At 38.7% G+C, this 19,778-nt stretch overlaps 1 protein-coding gene across 2 annotated transcripts; it reads left to right on the forward strand.

The window, feature by feature from the left end:
* Nucleotides 1–352: 352 nt before the first annotated feature.
* cd101 (CD101 molecule) lies at nucleotides 353–12,158 on the forward strand. 2 transcript variants are annotated; one of them, XM_084122197.1, is made up of 12 exons: nucleotides 353–523; nucleotides 1,438–1,803; nucleotides 2,082–2,498; nucleotides 2,728–3,126; nucleotides 3,366–3,749; nucleotides 3,894–4,268; nucleotides 6,125–6,508; nucleotides 7,211–7,603; nucleotides 7,704–8,501; nucleotides 8,674–9,057; nucleotides 9,666–10,049; nucleotides 10,948–12,158. In XM_084122197.1, exons 1-12 carry the CDS (start codon nucleotides 430–432, stop codon nucleotides 11,157–11,159), a joined length of 4,590 nt encoding a protein of 1,529 aa, XP_083978323.1. In that variant the 5' UTR covers nucleotides 353–429; the 3' UTR covers nucleotides 11,160–12,158. The 2 variants fall into 2 exon arrangements, with proteins under 2 accessions (XP_083978323.1, XP_083978324.1); XM_084122198.1 differs by lacking the exon at nucleotides 9,666–10,049 and having other exon boundaries at nucleotides 367–523.
* Nucleotides 12,159–19,778: the final 7,620 nt, after the last annotated feature.

Below are 19,778 nucleotides of genomic sequence, written 5' to 3' on the forward strand. Positions count from 1 at the left end.
CCCCTCTCCCAGCATCCTGTACCTCACATGAAACAATCACAGTAATAACCAAATGACAACATAGTGGTAAGGTAAGTAATTTTATAGTAAGTAATTTTCACAAACAAGTTTGACCCTCCTCTCTATGCACCACTTGGTGAAATAGCACAAAAATGAAATAGCACAAAACTGCCGATTTTCAGTCAGTGTATAATATCAGTCATGCTCCATATAGACTGTTGGTCTGTTATAAAGCACTGTTCACAATGTAATTATGAAAACTTGGGGGAAATGAAGCAAGTGTGAAGAGTTGTGCGAGACAACAGGAAACCAATATTCAGTGCATTCGTTTCCTCCTTTTTATCTGATGTGTCACAGTCACTTGCGTCAACGAGCATATATCAGGTTTAGGTTCTCTTGCTGAAACCTAGATTAACTTGTACTGAGGAGATGAGAGAGAAAGCGAAAGGATTGATCAGATTAAGGATGGTGGACTTTTGGCACCTGCCGCTGTTGCTGTGTCTCACAGGACTCCTGCAGGGGGGTAAGACTGAATATCATTTCATTATATCATAAAGATTACAAATATATAGACTGAATTTATAATTTGGTTCCACTTGGACACTGTATTAGGTGACTACTATGTACTAAAATTTAAATTAATAATTTGATGCAATGCACTTATTGTATACATACATGTTTTTACACGGTACTTATGTTTAAATAAATATCTGAATGTAATTACAGCTGTAATTAATATCTATATTTACATCAATAATTACACTGTTGACCCTTATCTTACACCTTAACCGACCCTTAAACTTACCCATACTACGAAACCTGTCCTAACCTTACCCGTATCCAACCGCGATAGCAGCACAAGTGTTTTGCAATACAAAATCAACACAATAAGTGTGTGGAATGCAGTGTGGAACGAAAAACTTTACCAAACATCCAAGCTGTACTTTTTTAATACAATGAAACGTGGATGGTGACGACTTACAAGTCTAAAAATGACAAAATAATACCATAAAGTTACACAGCTTTATACAATATAAATATATATATTCAAACTTCTGAATCTAAACAATGGCTTTGGGCTATTTAAGTGTTATTTACTCAAATAAAATCACTCTGCTGAAGCTCTTAAATCTTATTTTGCACTTCTACATATTCAGTCTTGCTGTGTGAAAAGATGAGAGAGAACTAATGCAGTCACACAAATCTATCATATGGGTTCAATTGACTTATTATACAGTGCATGGATCACTTTTAGGATCTTTTTTTTTATTTTTATTTTTTTAATTTTTGTAGCTTAATATCCCTAGCCCCCATTCACTTTGTGTGAAAATAAAAACACTGAGAGTGAGTCACACATGTTTGGGAAGGTAAATGATGACAAACCATTTTTGGGTGAAGTATTTAAGATATGCCTGTCTAATGCATCTCTCCACACAGATCTGTGCTACGGCCAGCGTCTGGTCCAGATCCAGGCAGGTCCTCTGTATAGAGTACAAGGATACCCCATCTCCATATCCTGTAATGTTAGTGGGTTTAAAGGCCCATCTCAGCAGGATTTTGAATTTAAGGTCAAGAAATCAAACATGGAAAATATCATCAGTACTAAAGAGACAGACTTTGCCTGGGCAATGTACTCCAAGAGAGTAAGGGAAAAAGATATTGAGATTGAGAGGTTGTCAGGATCTTCAGTTCTCTTGAGGATCAAAAATTTGCTGGAAGGGGATGCTGGTGATATCTTCTGTCAAACCCCAAACACAGACGGCAGATATTTCGGAAGTTATGAAGCAGAAACAAAACTTAATGGTAAGATATTTCTTTATCTTGAGTGTTTTGGTGATTAATCAGACGATTTGGCTATTTTGAGATTACTGACATTTCATTGGCAGATCTATATCTAGAGAGATCCATCTGTTACATTTCCATTCATCCCAAAAGAAGATGATCAGTTATAAGCTGAAGTTGAACATATATTTATTTGAATCACTATTATATCAGACATCAGTTACTCTCTAGATATTGGTATTGAAAACACATAATGGTCGACCACTCGTTACTAATGTTTTCGATGCAAAAATCCACAGTGATTGAGGACACCCTGAAGGCATCGTACTCTGGCTCTTCCTCTCAGAGCTTGTCTGAAGGCGATCCTCTTCAGCTTGAGTGCCAGGTCTCCAGTGAAACTTATCAGCACACCCATCTGTCGGTCAGCTGGTTTCTCCACAGTGAAGCGGATGAGAACCCCCGACCAATCATCACTCTGGACAAAGATCTGACTGTAAAGCCAGGAGCTGGATTTGAGGATCGCTACCACAGAGGTATTATCAGCATGGATAAGGTGGAGGACACAACCTTCAGACTGAAGATGTTGCAAGTGCAGCAGTCAGACCAGGGGAAAATCTACTGCAAAGCCATTGAGTGGATCCAAGACCCAGACCGTTCCTGGACACAGATTGCCCACAAAACCAGCACACCATGTAACGTGGAGGTCAAACAAATTGGTAAGATTTATATTTTGTAATTTAAACCAGAGTTTCTCAACTGGGTTTGCTTCAGGACCCAGACTTTACACCTAGTGACCCAACAGAATTTAGAGTAGAAAAGTGTTGATATTCATTCATATTTATCTACACATTTTTCTAAATGTCTCTTAAATTTCAGTAATTTTATGCTCTCTGCTGTCAATAGTTTACAGTACAATTATTCCTGTTTTTTCCTGTGTTTCATAAGTGGCTGAGGCAGGTTCGTTCAGTGTCAATATGAAGGCCTCAAAGGAGGCCCTACAGGTGGGAGATGCCCTGGACATCCACTGCAGTGTGAAGGCACAGAGTCTTCCTGGTCATTTATTTTCGGTGACCTGGCTGAAGGACCAGAAGAACGTGGCTCAGATTGGATCTTCTGGGATGCTCACCGTGTTTGACAGCTATAAAGAGAGAGAGAATGCAGCGGAGATGAGAGCAGTGAAAAGCAGTCGCACGGACTACTTGCTGACCATCCGTTCGGCTAGGGCTGAAGACCAGGGCCAATACCAGTGTGAAGTATGGCAGGAAGACATGAATGATGATGGCACCTTCAGAAAAATACAAAAACAACTGTCCAGTCCAGAGACTGTGAGCATCACCGCCAAAGGTAAATAATGCTACAGTGTTTCTCCTCTACAGTCAAGTGGACTTTACTGTGTTGCAATTCAGTTGCTTAGGTGTTCTGGTCATTTCCACTGTCAAGAACATCCTAGACATCTACCGTGTAATGAGACTTATAATTATTATTTATAACAAATATATAAATACACAGATAAAAATAAATCATTTATATGTTATTGCATCACAAGACACTGACATTGCCTGTTTATTTGCCTGTCTGGTCAGAGAGTGATCTGACGCTGGTCATGGTGATGGAGGATGCTGTGACGGAGGGAGATACTCTACAGGTCACCTGCTCGGTGTCCAGATCCAAAGGTCCTTTATCAGTGTCATGGCAACACAAGAAAGACTCAGGGGATTCCTTCAGTGATGTCATCAGTCTGACCCATGAGGGAGTGATGAAAGATATTGGGACAAAGTATCAGAGCAGACACGTTCAAACACTCCATTCTCCAGCTGGAAACTTTACCCTGGAGATTGGTGCATCTGCAACATCTGACAGTGGCGAATACAGGTGCAGTGTGTCTGAGTGGACCGTACAGAGCAGTGGAGAGATGACGAAAGCCAACACTCAGTCTCAGCAAAAAGCCATTTTGGTTAATTCTGTTGGTAAGGTTATATAATCACACATTATTATCAGGATCAGAGAAACTGTCTAGATGTGCTGACATAAATTCTTTGTCATTACTTATATTTCTACTGCATGTTACTGATACCAGAGTATGAATAATCACTGCAGACATTTCTTTTCAGAATCTCTAATGCAGGTGACCTTGAAAAGTCGTACAACAAATGTGCATATAAATTCTTCAATAGAATTACTATGTATAGTCAAAGGGCCTAAAGTGTCTCTGGCTGTGCACTGGATGTTTCGGCCCCCCAATTCAACTGTACAAACGAATATTTTATCCATACGCCACACTGGAGAAATCACCTGGGGAGCAGATCAGAGAAACTATCAGCTGTCCATTCAGACACAGCCGTCAGCCACACATTTTTTGCTCATTGTGCCACGAGCCAGCAAGCAACACGAAGGACAGTACCAGTGCCAAGTTGATGCCTATCAAAAGTATGTACAGAAAGCCACGAAGAACTCCAACCCATTGGCGGTGACTGTACAAAAACCTGGTAAATACAGCTGTTTTTTTTTTCATACTTGTATTAAGAAGGTACATTCTACATCAAACATTTGAACATACATTAGTCTTCATACTCTCATATCTTTTGATCGTAAGGCCTATGCTGAAATGCTTAAAATTAGTTTTGTAGACAAATATAAGTTGTTTAGTCTGATGTTACATTAGGTGTCATTAACTACTATGTACATATATATAAAATATGTACATACAACATGTTACATTGTACTTATATTTAAAGTATCTGCACATAATTGCACATGCAGTCACACTGTTGAAATTAAAACAACAATTACACTGCTTTTAAACCTACCCTTCTTCTAACCCTACCCATATCCCAACCTGGTCACACATTATTTTATAATTACACAAATATGTATTTGGTAATGTTAATTGACAGTATTTTCTTACTATTAATTTAGGGGAGGGTTAGATTCAGGGATAGTTGTGTAGGGATACATGTGTAGACATGTAAAGTCTACACCGCACAGGTAAATGAAACCACTATGGTCCAATGGTCAGGAAGGCGGTGAAGCAGCACACTGTGGAGTGTATAGGACAAGCTGGAGTACTGAAGAACACCTGGCCATTCACTGCAACCAAAGAAATTACCAGCCGTAAAGCTTGTCATTGTAATATTAATGGCCAGTTCGCACGGGATAAGATATCTCATTAATACTTGCAGAAGTGGGAGAGTAACTCGATTTGCGCATCGCCATCACCCTCCTGTCGTCATGTGCATATTGCTTCCTGATATCACGTGCGCAAACACATAATCTATATTTATAAAACATTTATGTCCGGTCGAACAATGTATAATTAACTTTCAGATTGGATTGGTAATAGGCACTTACCTAAAGCTAAAAGATGTTTCGTGCCTCTAACAAGTGCTTTCGATCTTCTTTTTGATCTGAATAGTATGTTGAAAACACTTGAGTTTTGCCACAGACTTGTCCCAGCGTCTAGAACGCAACTGAATGCTTTTTTAAGCGCCTCCATACTTGAAAAAACGCAGAAAACTACTTTTAAACAGGAAATGACGAAATATTTACGTACATATTTACAGCGGGTCTATTCGCATGGGATTAGTATCACCTGAGGTCATTTTTACGGACCTTTTTACTGAAGGTAAAAGTTGCTGTAATCTTTACTGACATTGTCCGTAATGATTACTTAGACGGCACATTCGGACGGGACTAAAATCACAGAGAAGCTCTTGTAATTATTGCTTTACCCCAGTTTTCCATGTTAAACTAGTCCTGTCCGAATAGAGCTCTACTCGTGCAGGTATTGTGTATAGGTACATCTGAGGTCATGTAATTGCTTTACCGACCTCCCTTCTCAGTTGGACCTTGTACAGCGCGAGGAATCGCAAATTGAAAATGAAATTACAAATTAGTTGTTAAGATTTATTTGTAACGCTGTTCCTGACCAGTAAAATCCAAAAGTTAGCTTGTGTACAGTGCATTTTACAGACGACAGCTTCCTGAACCTGGGACTATATTAGAAATATATATTTAAACTGTATTTTATGTTGTCACTTCAGGACATAAAGCTTTTACAATGAGAAGACAAATTAAAAACGAGAAATATAAATTGAAAAGGAGAACTGGAAACTTAACCATGGCTCAGACAGAACAAACACATGTGACCACATATGCCAACATTGTGTGTGTTTGTGTTTCAAGCATGTAAATTAAATTACAGAACATTTGTACATGTCCTTTCACAGAGCTGTGAAATATCATATCCCACTGCTTTTATAAAGCATTTAGATAACTGTAGATTCAGCAATTTACTGAATATTTCTGTCTCTCTCTCTCCTAACTTTGTTATGTTTACCAACAGACAGCAAGATGAGCCTGTCCAAACTCAAGCCTCGCCTGGAAACCACTGTCAACACTGATGCTAAGATTGAATGCTCAGTCCTGACGACAACCACAGATACTTCTCGTTTCACGATTACATGGATGATTGGGTCCCAGATGCTCTTAACTATGGACCTAGATGCTGTTGTCAAGTTTGGCCCCGCAGCTGGACTAGAGATGGACCAGAGAATCCGCATGGAAGTAAGACAGAAACAGATCTTCCAGCTGACTCTCCATCAGGTCAGAACATCTGACAGTGGACAGTATCGCTGTGAGGTGGAAGAGTGGCTTCAGGATCCTCTTGGAGACTGGTATTCCCTAAAGAAAATGTCTGATTCCACAGAGCTTGTTGTCAAAGAGAAAGGTAAAGAAAACACACACACACTTCATTGCACTTCATTGCAATGGTCGTTTCACTGAACTGCAATATTCTTCACACAAATACGTTTTTAATGATTAAGAAAACTCTTCTTTACTTGGGTCAAATAAAAGTCTAGTTTAAAAAGTGTTTCCAATATTTTAAAATTTTAACAAAACTTTTTCTAAGAAATAATACAATATACTATTTTTTTAATGAGACCTTTTTATTCTCATGATATAATGAGATTCAGGCAAGCCGATCTAATGAGAAAACATAACTATTTAACAATGTAGCGATTTCATATGAACGAGTTGTTGTACAATGTAAGTTGTAAATAAATGCCCCCTTTTTTTTTTAGAAAAAAGTAAGCATGAAGGTTCACCTCTAACCCCATCCCTAATCATTATCATCAGTGGGACATAAGTATTCTCGAATACGAATTAGCCACCAATTCACTAAAACTTTAAATAGTTACAAATTGCCATGAAAGTGCTTTGGATTAAGTTGTTACCACATTTTTAACTTTATGCCACCAAAAATATCAAAATTACTTTTAATTCAGAAATTAAAACATCAAGAGATTTATTCAAATTGTTGCATGTATGTATTTATATAAATTATGAATTTTTGAATAAATTCAGAAATTCAGAAAAAACTCATATCATAACTCACATACTGATGTTGTACTTTTCTCTTATGTTTCAGCCAGTGATTTCAGAATGAATAAAGCTAACACTCAGCTGAAGGTTAAAGAGGGAGAGCAGCTGGTGTTGAATTGCTCAGTGGAGGGTACTGGGTCTGATTCCACACTTCGCTATTCCCTTTCCTGGTGGTATAACCGAGATCAGTCCTCCAGTGTGACACTTACCTATAGTTATGATGGCCGTCTGATATTCAACAGCAATGAGTTTGAGGGACGACTCCACTTCTCCAGCCCAGCAGTGGGTGTCTTTCACTTGGCTATACATAGAGCCATCCAGGAAGACAGGGGGCGCTACTACTGTCAAGTTGATCAGTACCAGCTGGACTGTAAAGGGCAATGGTCAATTAAGGCAAGCGACAAGTCAGGTTACACAAATGTCAGTGTTCAGCTTATAGGTGAGTATTCTATATTTTTTAATTTAGAGTTCTGAAATCATACAAATTTTTTATTTAGAAGATCATTTATGCTGATTTTTCTTTTCTTAAATTAAATCAGAGAACAAACTGCATGTGCACAAGGAGGACAAAAGCCTCAACATCACCAATCTGCAAGAGGGGGTCACCGTTGACTGCATCATTGACTCACGGTCCAGTGATGTATCTGTGTTTGAGGTGACTTGGTCCAGGGGTCAGAGAAACGAACGACCCATCATCATCTTCAATGCCAGCCGTGACGGAACCTTACACAGTTCAATCGATGATAAAGATCTGGTGTTTAGACGCCCAAGTGCCATGCACTATAAGCTGACTGTGCCAAACATCAACCCCACTGATACTGGCCTTTACTACTGTCAGGTTGCTGAATGGATTCAGACAGCTGCGAACAAGTGGAGAAGGATTGGTGAAGACAAGTCTGGAGAGCTATCCGTCCATGTGGACACTGCGGAGAGCAAAAAAACAGACAGCTTTACCATGGACAGGACTGAAAAGCATCTTAACATCAAAGAAGGAGAGCAGTTTGAGCTTGAATGCTCTTTGGATGTAGAAAAAGAGGATCCGACACGTCACTACACTCTCAGATGGGTGTTTAATAGCCTGAAATCTTCTAGCGGGATACCTTTATTGTCATACTCTTATAATGGTCGTCTACAGTACTTTGCAGAAAACAAGGACAGGTTACGCTTCTCTAGACCTTCTTCTAGTACTTTCAATCTGGTTGTATTAAACTCAGATACAGCTGATAGTGGAAGCTACCAGTGCAGAGTTGAGCAGCACAAGCTCGATTGTGAGGGCAAGTGGGAACTCACGGCACAAGCCCAGTCAGGCTCAACTAACGTCACGGTTCACAGTACTGGTAATACATCCATTTACACCTCATCCAGTTTTCGTCAACTAGTCGTCTTATTAATAACTTAAGAAACCCTGTCATATAGCTTATGGCTACCAACATATGACCGTCTTTAATGGTGTCACTGTATTCTGTTTCATTCTTGTTTGATCTGTGATGTTGTGTTTGATTTAAACAGAAAGTAAACTGCGTGTTAAGAAGGAGAACCGAATGCTCAACATCACCAATCATCAGGCTGGGTTCACCGTTGACTGTGACATTGAGTCACAGTCCAGTGATAAGTCTACCTTTGAGGTCACCTGGTTCAAGGTTCAGGAGGACGGACCAGTCGCTATATACACTGCCAGGCGTGATGGTACCTTACACAGTCCAATCGGTGATAAACATCTGGTGTTTGAACGACCACTTGCCACACACTACAAACTGACTGTGCTGCAGATCCAGCCCACTGATGTGGGGCAATACTTCTGTCAGGTCGAGGAGTATCTTCCAACTGCTGACAACTGGAGGAAATTGGTTTCAGATAAATCTGGAGAGCTCTCTGTCCATGTCCACACTGAAGGTAACTATTTACAAACTAACACGTCTTTATACTAAAGATACTTTAAAGGTGCTTTAAGAGTAAGAGTTTCAGAGTGAAGTGTGGCACTGTGGTAATTTACACATGTACAGCTTATAATACAGTGTTTATTTACTACTACAATACTATTTTGTTATTTTGTCCTGGAAGTCTCAGCAGCAGTCGAAGCAATACAACTCATTTTCATTGGGGATCCACTGTCACAGCACAGTTTAAATTGCAAAATTTGACTAAATAATCTCAATGTATTTTTTGGCCAAGCTATTCAGCCTTATATATTATTTTGAAATTAAAACAATAAAAATGTAACACTTACTAAAAAAACATGACATATTTTATCTGTTTACTTGCATGTCATGTGTACATTAACTGTCATTAGCCCAGTCAGGCTCAACTAACGTCACGGTTCACAGTACTGGTAATACATCCATTTACACCTCATACAGTTTTCGTCAACTAGTCGTCTTATTAATAACTTAAGAAACCCTGTCATATAGCTTATGGCTACCAACATATGACCATCTTTAATGGTGTCACTGTATTCTGTTTCATTCTTGTTTGATCTGTGATGTTGTGTTTGATTTAAACAGAAAGTAAACTGCGTGTTAAGAAGGAGAACCGAATGCTCAACATCACCAATCATCAGGCTGGGTTCACCGTTGACTGTGACATTGAGTCACAGTCCAGTGATAAGTCTACTTTTGAGGTCACCTGGTTCAAGGTTCAGGAGGACGGACCAGTCGCTATATACACTGCCAGGCGTGATGGTACCTTACACAGTCCAATCGGTGATAAACATCTGGTGTTTGAACGACCACTTGCCACACACTACAAACTGACTGTGCTGCAGATCCAGCCCACTGATGTGGGGCAATACTACTGTCAGGTCGAGGAGTATCTTCCAACTGCTGACAACTGGAGGAAATTGGTTTCAGATAAATCTGGAGAGCTCTCTGTCCGTGTCCACACTGAAGGTAACTATTCGATTCAATGATCTATGCTAAGCTATGCTAAAAGTGGTACCGCCAGACCCGGAGATCGGCTGAATGGATTCGAAAACGGTAAAACTCAACTGTTTAACTCTGGGGGAGTTGTAAAATGAGCCTATTTCCAAAAAAGTGGAGTATCCCTTTAAATTGCAAAATTTGACTAAATAATCTCAATGTATTTTTTGGCCAAGCTATTCAGCCTTATATATTATTTTGAAATTAAAACAATAAAAATGTAACTCTTACTAAAAAAAACATGACATATTTTATCTGTTTACTTGCATGTCATGTGTCCATTAACTGTCATTAGATAACCTTGAACATGTGAATGTGTCTATAAATTATTAATATTAAATTAAAATCTCAGGGGGTAGTCCAAGTAAATATTTTATGTCTAAGAGGTTTGTCTGACAAAAAAGTTTGGGAACCCCTATTGTAAGTGATTGGAGCCATTTTTGATAATTTCCACTAGACTTTAGTCACTAAATTACTCCCTTCAACTACACTACAGTAGAAGATGTTAATGGATCAGCATCCTTCTTGTTGACCCCTGTGACAAAGACACATTCAATGCAAAGTCAGCAAACTCCAAGGACATCTTATAAACCTGGAGAGAGCTATTCATTCCCATTCATCACAATGCCAGTGTCTTAGTGGCCGCAACATCCCCCGGAAGTACACACACACACACACACACATTATGGGCACACATATGTATTTCGAGGCAAGCACTTCAGTCATAAATGACTAATCACTCTAGAGCTGCAGGAAATTACATCATGACAACATTAACCCTAACCTTATTTTAAAAATCTCTTTCAGCACATTCAACCATAAATCTAATGTATACACAAAACAACACATATTTGATTTGTTTCCTCAGGTGATCCTGAAAAACGGTCAAACCCGTTAGGAACAGCGCTGGGAATCACTACTCCTCTGATCTGTTTGCTTGTATTGGTTATAATATTGTTGTTGAGAAGAGAGCACAAGAGGAACTGTGAGCTGAAGAAAAAGAAAGCCTGTCTGTGGGCTGAAAACAACCCTCTTACCCCTGTGCCGGAGGTCCCTTCTCCTGAAGCGGATCATTCCTGATCCGAACCTGTTTACCACAGTTACAGTATTAATCACGCGGGCCTGTGACACACACAACGTACTGTTACTGAGGGTTATCTATTTTAACTCAGAGCCAAGTTTATTTACTCGTTCATTCATGCTAATGCTAACCAGACTATCTCTTTTGTATTATATGATTAATGTTACTCTAAATAAGTTCAATAGGCAAGACAAATAGAATATACATACATGATATTCAAGCAGTTGTCCTCAGCTGGTGTTTCAGGACCCTGATTTTACATTTCACATCAAGTGTCTGCCACCCAGACAGTGTCGGCCCAGATCCGGTACATGTGGACTCAACGCGTACCAAACAGACCCGTGGCTAAAACAGAATCAAAATAATGCTAAAGTAAATAAGAATGTCCTTAAACTGCGCATCGAAATGTATTATTTTTAATAATAATTTATTACTGATAATTTGGTATGACCATGATGGATGTAACAGACTTGTCTTTATATTCAAGTGTTTTGTTTTTTCTAAATGTTTTGTAAAAAAAAAAAATTCTAAATGTAAATGTTCGTTGAATTAGATTTTAGATGTATTCTCTTTGCAGCTATTAATTCACTGCAAATATTACATAGTGGGCACAAACCCTAGTTAATCTCCTTTAAACCCATCTTCTATGCAGTGTAGGTTCTGTTGTGTTTTATTTTGTATTTTACCTTGCTTAATTTTGCTCATGGCTTATGAGGATGAACATGTCATTCAGCCTGCCCATGCTTCTGAGTGAGAGATGAATTTTTGACAAAATACAAAAAATTGGCCAATAGTTTGTCTGCATGCACAGCCTTTGACGTGAAGTTAATGACAGAGCGGACCTATGACACATTTTCCATGTAACTGCATAATTTGCGACTGTATTGCACAGTATTATAGTGTTCGCATTGGAATTGTGCATTGTAAACACATGTATTGATTGTTACCGTTATGATGATGCTATATTTTCAATTAAAATCAATGGCTTTTACGCTCCATTCCTCTCTTTATAGTTGCTTCACTTGAGCAACATAGCAACAGCCGCTGTGGTTACTGAGTCAGATCACGACACACTTAGACATTTCCATGGTAGACGGGAAGTTGAGATGCTCTGAGGAGATCTGTTTGACAATCACAATGGTGTGTGGTTGTGGTTTTTGTTGCTTATGTTAGGCTGATCTCACGAAGGCACAGAGAAAACGCTTTCTTTGCAAAAATGAATTGCATGACTGAAACCACTAAAAGACATTTGGTTTAGGAAGAAAGTCTACTAAAATGGTTATATGGAAACATTGTATTAGGGGAAAGTCATGTTATGGTTTATTATACATGTGTTTAAATGTGTGTTTTTATAATCCATCTTTAAATGATGGATTTGAGAATCAAGGTGAATTTCTAATAGGTAATGTACATGATTAGGACTGCCATTCTTCACATAAAACTGTCTTCTTCCTCTCTCTACACTGCAAATGTAACATTTTACCATTATAGCACCAACATAGCATTTATTTGGTCACATATACAGTTAAAACAGTAATATTGTAAACTAAAGCTTAATTCAACCGTCCACAAATATACAATTAAAGACTTATCGACAATTATAAGAAACACATACACAGTAAGAAGCTATTTCGGTAACACTTAACAATACGGTTGCACTAATTTGACGCATTAATTTACACTATTAGTTAATAAAATATGTTATTAAGGAATTAATACATTATGACACATTTAATTAATAACAATTCATATATTACTTAATCTATTAATCATATAGAATCTTTATTAGTTGCTGATGCAGTAATCATTAATTAATGGTTTAGTTCTTCATGAGTCATACACTAACTATCTGTGCATTAGTTAAGCATGAATTAATGCATATTAGTGCACCCGTATTGTAAAGTGTTACCGCTTTTTCTAATGAAGAGGGCCATACAGTATTAAATGTAGAGGTGTAAGCTACTTACATTTTCCCAAGGAGAGAAAAAAATTCATCTCCAAAGATTTTTTTGTGGAATAAAATATTTAAAGTCAAATTTTATGTTATACATGTTAAATCACCTTCACCTGCTACCCAAAAAAGTTCCTATATCTCTATGGCCTCAAATGTTGTAAAAGGAAACAACTTTTCACGTCATTCACACAGCACTGTATCTGCAGGCAATTTGCAGTTCTAACCACACACACACACACACACACACACACTGTAAAAGATAAAGGATACATTTATAGGTCAAATAAAGTCACCTCTATTTATATGGCTCTTTTTAAAAAACAGATTGTTTCAAAGCAGCTTTACAGAGATAACAGGAAAATAATTGTTTCTGCTGTACAGCAGATCTAGAAGAAAAGATTGCCACAGTCCAGCTTAAGTGAGTTCAGTGATGGTTCATTTCTGTTGTAATAGAGTTCAAAAGTACAGCACGCACATCCAAAACAATAAAACTGGGTGCTGGGCAGACAAGTAGTTGCAAAGGTAAACAATGAGTCCGCACACCAGAAAATGCTCCTTAGCGATTTTAATGATTGCTCACCATGTGTAACGTTTCGGGCCCAGGCCCTTCATCATTTCTGTTGTAAAAAAAGCTCTGGAGAAAACAGTGATGTCATCGTCCAGGTATGGGTCAACTTCGCCCTCTACTGGTGAAAAGTGGCTTTCATTCAGACATCCAATGATTTCATGCTGTGCTGAGCATCACATGCGCACTATAATCTACTGCAAGTTATGAGTAATTAAGTTTTAATTTGTTGACTTGACATATAAAATTATATTTAATCAAATAATCAATTAAAAAAACAACTTAGTCATCTGAAATGATGCATAGATCTGAACTATGAGTCTCTTGTCCACTCTCTCTCTAAGACTGTTGCTGCAGGTCTTTTTCATAATTAATGTGAATGAAGAATGAATAAAAAAATATCAGTGCAATTTAGTTTTATTATTATCATCAGAAAATTTCTTATTTTCTATATTTTTCCCCACACTTTCACAATACAGATTGTTTCAAATCAGCTTTACAGAAAATGCACGTGTCCAGCCACCAGGCCTGGATGAACAAGTAATTAATTCTCTAAATTTGCTTTAATCTCTTTGAGCCACATTGAGCAGTCAGAGGCGACTTTGTCAAGAGAAAAACTCATATAAAAACTGTATAACAATTTAGTTCCAAGAAAGTACAAATCATGTTAAATTAGACAAAGTTATGTTCTCTTTCGCAATATTAAGGCAGTAAATACAGCTTGTGATATTCAGGTCTACTGTTCAAGTGTTGTGACCTAAAGATTTCAGAGACTAAAGGCCGTCGTTAAATATTTTAAAAATCATTAAACCATATAATGCATCTTTTTTTTTAGCATAACAAAGAAATGGGCAAACAATTCTTTATTTTGTGGAACCTGGATAGCATATGTACACAGATATTACTGATGATAAACGATCCCTGGTGTCACAAAATAAAGCCCTGTTCACACCACCACTTCATTTTCAACAGCAAGCTGGCGATCTCTGGCGACATCAACCGTTGGAGAGACTCTGAGCTCTTTAACTTCATGCAAACCAAGAGCGGCTTTCAGAAGCGGAAACCAAGACACTTTTAACGGGGTGTTTCTCGGACTGAAGGCTGCATGTATCGGCTGCCACGTCCTTAATTTCGTGTCCTTCATTCGGCTGATTTTGAAGGATGCATCAAGTGTATCCTTCGTGTCTTTCAATCACAATCCTTTGCACACATTCCCAGTCACAAAAAAGAACTGACGGGAAAAACGAGTCGACACTAAGGTTATCTGAGTTCCTTATGAAATGTAAGACAAAAATAATGTTTTTGGAGATGAAAGCATACATTTTTTCTTTTGTTTTGGTGTAAATTAATCACTGGACACTAAACTGTCAATAACATACAGACACTTTTTAGCCAGTTAGTATAAAGGTTTTAAAATACAAAGTGTTTTCCAATTTTTAATAATATCTTCATGCTGCGAGCGTGGGGCAGGAACATGTGTGACGCAGCCATGCACACTTACTAGGCTGTCTCAGCCTAACTCCAGCCCTGTATCCCAATGTCCATCTATCCTAAACAGTCTGTGGGATTAGAATAAGTGTTTCCCTAGGCATAGTATGTTGAAAAGAGTAAGTCAGAAGTCCCCGGTGGTCCACTATTTCGAAGTGCGGATCCGTGCTCACTATAACAGCTAATATTACCCACAACCCATTGCACTTTGGAGGAGGATCCAGTTCAGAACTACAAACACGAGTAAAAAGTGTCTAAAAACTACAAACATGGCGGATTTGCAAAACCGACGGTTAAGTAGAGAGGTTTAGATAAAGGGGTTTGAGTGACTAATAATCAACATTTAACCTGATAAAAAAATATTTATTTAATTTTATAAGTGTTATATTTCATTATATTTCACAGTAGAATTCTCCGCATGACTGGCAGATCAACGTGCTACTTCTTTTCTCTCCAGTACAGTAGGAAATTAAATTAAATCAAATGTGGAGGTTGTTAACTGTGACAAGATGATTGACAGGCCAGTTTACAGTGACAGGATACAAGTAATTATGTTACAGATCTTCCGTTAAAGAAGAAATTTTATGACATGATAGTTTGTCCCAAAACTTGTCTACTCTTCAGCTCCACATTTAAAATCATGTACTTTTTCTTCACAAAAAGAGTACATACTTCTAGGGCGTAGTATAAGTAGGTGAATTGGGATGCAGCACAGCCTACACGCCTCCAGAGGACTGGACTAGGAAGTACACAACACTAGGATGCAGCCTTCTGTTTGAGAAACACCCTATGAATGCGCTAGGTGCTAGGCATGCTAATTTAATAGTTTTTGTTAGGAAAATGGCACATTTCTAGACGAATCAGAAAGAAGAGGGGTTAGTGGGCGGAGCTTTGTGTTGTGGGCGTGGCCAAAGACACCAACCACAACGCAAGGGGGAATGCGATCAGGTCGACTGCCATAACCCTTGGCATATCACGTTAGTCAAATTAAAGTTTTTACCTAAATACAACAAGAACATATTAATACATCTTATAAACTTATTTAACAATTATGCTAACAATGGTTACTCTTACCTTTGTGTAGTATTTTGTGAAATCTTTCACAAATCAGAATACCGGTAGTAAAGTTAAGGACTCAAGAAAGGGTTAACTGATCAAAAATGTTTCATGAAATATTTCACAAATCACAAAAAGTCTATCTGAGCCTAGTATGACCTGACTAGATGACCATTTTTAAGCTTATAAGCTGATTTATCTAATGGCTTGAACCATTGTTCATTGACAGCCTGTTTGTCATTATTTCACAAGAAAAAGAAGACGGAGCAGTGAGAAAAATGTGATTGTGAAAGTTTTCACTTCAGGTTTTTTTTTATTTACGCGTTTATTGGAAATAGACATTAAACATGAAAAACGTCTTTTTTTCACATTCCTGACTAGCGGACTCAATAGGGGTTTACAGACAAGTGTTTTGCTGTGAAAAAAATAATAATCACAAATCAAGCAGGTTGTCACGTTTTGGTCTGTCATGTGATCCTGCCATGTGTTCTGTGTCATGTTGTCATTGTTTCATTGTTCACAGGTGTCCCTTGTCTAGTCATTAGTCTTGTGTATTTAAGCCCTCATGTTTTACATGTCTTTGTTAAGAATTGTTTCCTCTTACCACTGTTTGGTGAGCTCATGTTTTGAGTTCCACGCCATGCCTTTGTTTTATGTTTGATCATTTCTTGAAAAAAGCTTGGGTTCTCCAGTGGATGTTACTTACAGAATACTTGAGCTACTATGAACCCAGCGGTTGCCCTCCTGCATCTACGCCAGGGGAACGGTCCCCTGGAGACGTATGTGGAGGAATTTTGTGGACTGTGCTGCCAGGTACATTTTAACGGCGTGGCTCTAAAGGACATTTTTCGCTTTGGGTTAAGAGAAACCTTGCGCTTCGGATTGCCTGAGGGGAAAACTCATTTCTCCCTTGCGCAATATATTGACAATGCTCTTTTGTTGAGTGGCTCAACTTTTACTGTGGGTTTTGCAGACAAGAAGCCCCACAACACCACAGTACCCTCCAAGCCTGAGCCTCTTCACACCATGTCAGCCGTGCCTGTGTGATGGCCGCACACCAACTCTTGGGTTTGAGAGGCTCATGTCCCTTATGGAACCCAGGTACCGGATTACACATGAGAAGTTCTACAGAACAAAGATGCTTGATGAAACATATTCCAGAGTTTTGACAAAAGTCAAGTGTAGTGACGAAAAACAAGGCCCCATTCAAGGCCTTCACAACTGACTGTTGGTCCTCAACTACAGAGGATGAGCCTAACTGGGCATTTCATTTCTGATGACTGGTCTAGAAAGCAAGTGGTGCTAAATGTCAAGCCCATGACTGGATCACACATGGCCAGTTATATTCAAGAAATCTTCCTCAACATGTTAGGAGATTGGGATATTGCAACAGAACACACTGTTCTTGTCCTAAGAGATGGAGGAGCAACATGGTAAAAGGAATGAAACTGGCTGAACTTCCTGATTTAAGCTGCACTTCTCACACCCTTCAGCTCATTATTAACGATGGCCTATCTTGTCCTAGCTGTCCTGGACATTATTGCCATATTAAAAAGCTGTGCAACTCACTTTGTCCACTTTGTACTGGCCAAACAGAGGCTAAGAACCATTCAGGAGGAGCTGGGTCTCCCGAAGCACAACATCATCCAGGCCGTCCCAACTCGATGGAACTCAACACATGCTCCAAATGTGTGTATGAACAGAGTGAACATGGCCATATCAGCTGCTTATCTGCTACACAGTGGGACATCGTCTGTAACCTTATTGACACACTGGTTCCCATCGAAGTAGTCCCAATGGAGATGAGCAACTCTGAGTCTTCAGCATTATCCCCAGTGAGTCTGCTCTGAAGCTGAGGCTGCAGGCAGAGGGTCCATCATCAATAGGGATCAAAACTTTGTGAAAGACCATGCTTGACAGCCTGACAAAGCAGTTTTCCAAGGTAGAAGAGACAAATTCTGGTCCTAGCAACACTCCTTGATCCCGGATACAAAGCTTGTGCCTCTGCGTCTGAAGAAACACTTGAAAAAGGAAAACTGTAGCTAAAAGAGGAAGTCCTGTACTGTTCTTTTTATTTTTGTAATAATGTTTAGCACTGTTTTACTTGAGTGTTATGTTTTTTTTTTGTTTTTTTTATCCAGTATCAATTTTAAAAACTATCGGTTGATTAATCGTTATCGGCAAGTTCGGTCAAACCTAGTTGGTATCGGTAAAATCCACTATCGGTCGACCTCTATTGTGTATTTACGCCCTCATGTTTGCCATGTGTCTTTGTCAAGTATTGTTTCCTGTTCCCACTGTTTGGTGAGTTCATGTGTTGAGCTTCATGCCACTCCACGCCTTTGTTTTATGTTTGATCATTTCTTGAATAAAGCTTGGGTTCTCCAAACTTGCCTCTAGTGGACGTTACTTTCGCAGGTCAAGATGACTCTGGTTTCAGTCTTCTAAGTGTCCAGAGTCACTATGAAAAAAAAAAAAAACAGACTTAAACTATGTGAGTGAGTTCACGTGGTGTAACAGCGCAGCGCTTCTGGGTTGTACGTCAGAACGAAGGCTCACTATTGGCCAGCATCACACACATGACCAGCGTCGGCCAATAGTGAGCCTTCGTTCTGACGTACAACCCAGAAGCGCTGCGCTGTTACACTACAGGAACTCACTCAGATAAACATAGACGAAAATAAATAGTTGAATAAAGTCGTTATTTTTGTGTGGTTTTTTTTGCACACAAAAAGCATTCCCGTTGCTTGATAAACTTAAGGTTGAGCCACTGTAGTCACTTGGACTATTTTAAATGATGTCTTTACTAACTTTTCTGGGCCGGCAGATGAGATTACCTAGAAGCCTATGGAGGAGTGAGACAGCTCTCAGATTTCATCAAAAATATCTTAATTTGTGTTCTGAAGATGAACGAAAGTCTTCCGGGGTTGGAACAACATATGGGTGAGTAATTACTGACAGAATTTTCATTTTTGGGTGAACTAACCCTTTAAGGTTTAAGCTGAAGGGGCTGATATACCCCTGATATAAAACCATGACTTTATTTGCCAAATATGCAAAAACCCTCTGCAAACATCCCCTGTTTCATTAAAGACAGAATCAGTTGAATTTGGAACAACATGAGGGTGAAAACATTACAGAATTTTAATTGGTAACAATTTTTGTCACGGGCTGGTTAATCAAGGCGAGAAAAGGATCTGTTTGCAACAGTCTAAATAAGCACTAAAACACCAGAGCACTGGAGAAACCACAAGAACACCGCAAACCAGTTTAACCAGAGTACAGCAGAGAGAGCGAGTCCCAGTTCAGCTCTCCCCATTACCAGCCATACAGCGCCATCTAGTGTTGATATACAGCAACAACATTATTAGTGCATAACGCAATACACTATACATTTGCAAAAAGGACATTTCTCATAAAAGTAAAAAGTAGCCACCATTAAAGCTACTCCAATGTGTTCTACACACCTGTCCTAATGTTAGTGTGATGGATTTTTTAATTAATCAAGTTTAATTAATCAACTAACATTTGTTTTTCTTGCAGAAACGACATTCA

This window comes from Abramis brama (assembly GCF_963993115.1).
Source record: "Abramis brama genome assembly, chromosome: 8".
NCBI lineage: Eukaryota > Metazoa > Chordata > Actinopteri > Cypriniformes > Leuciscidae > Abramis > Abramis brama.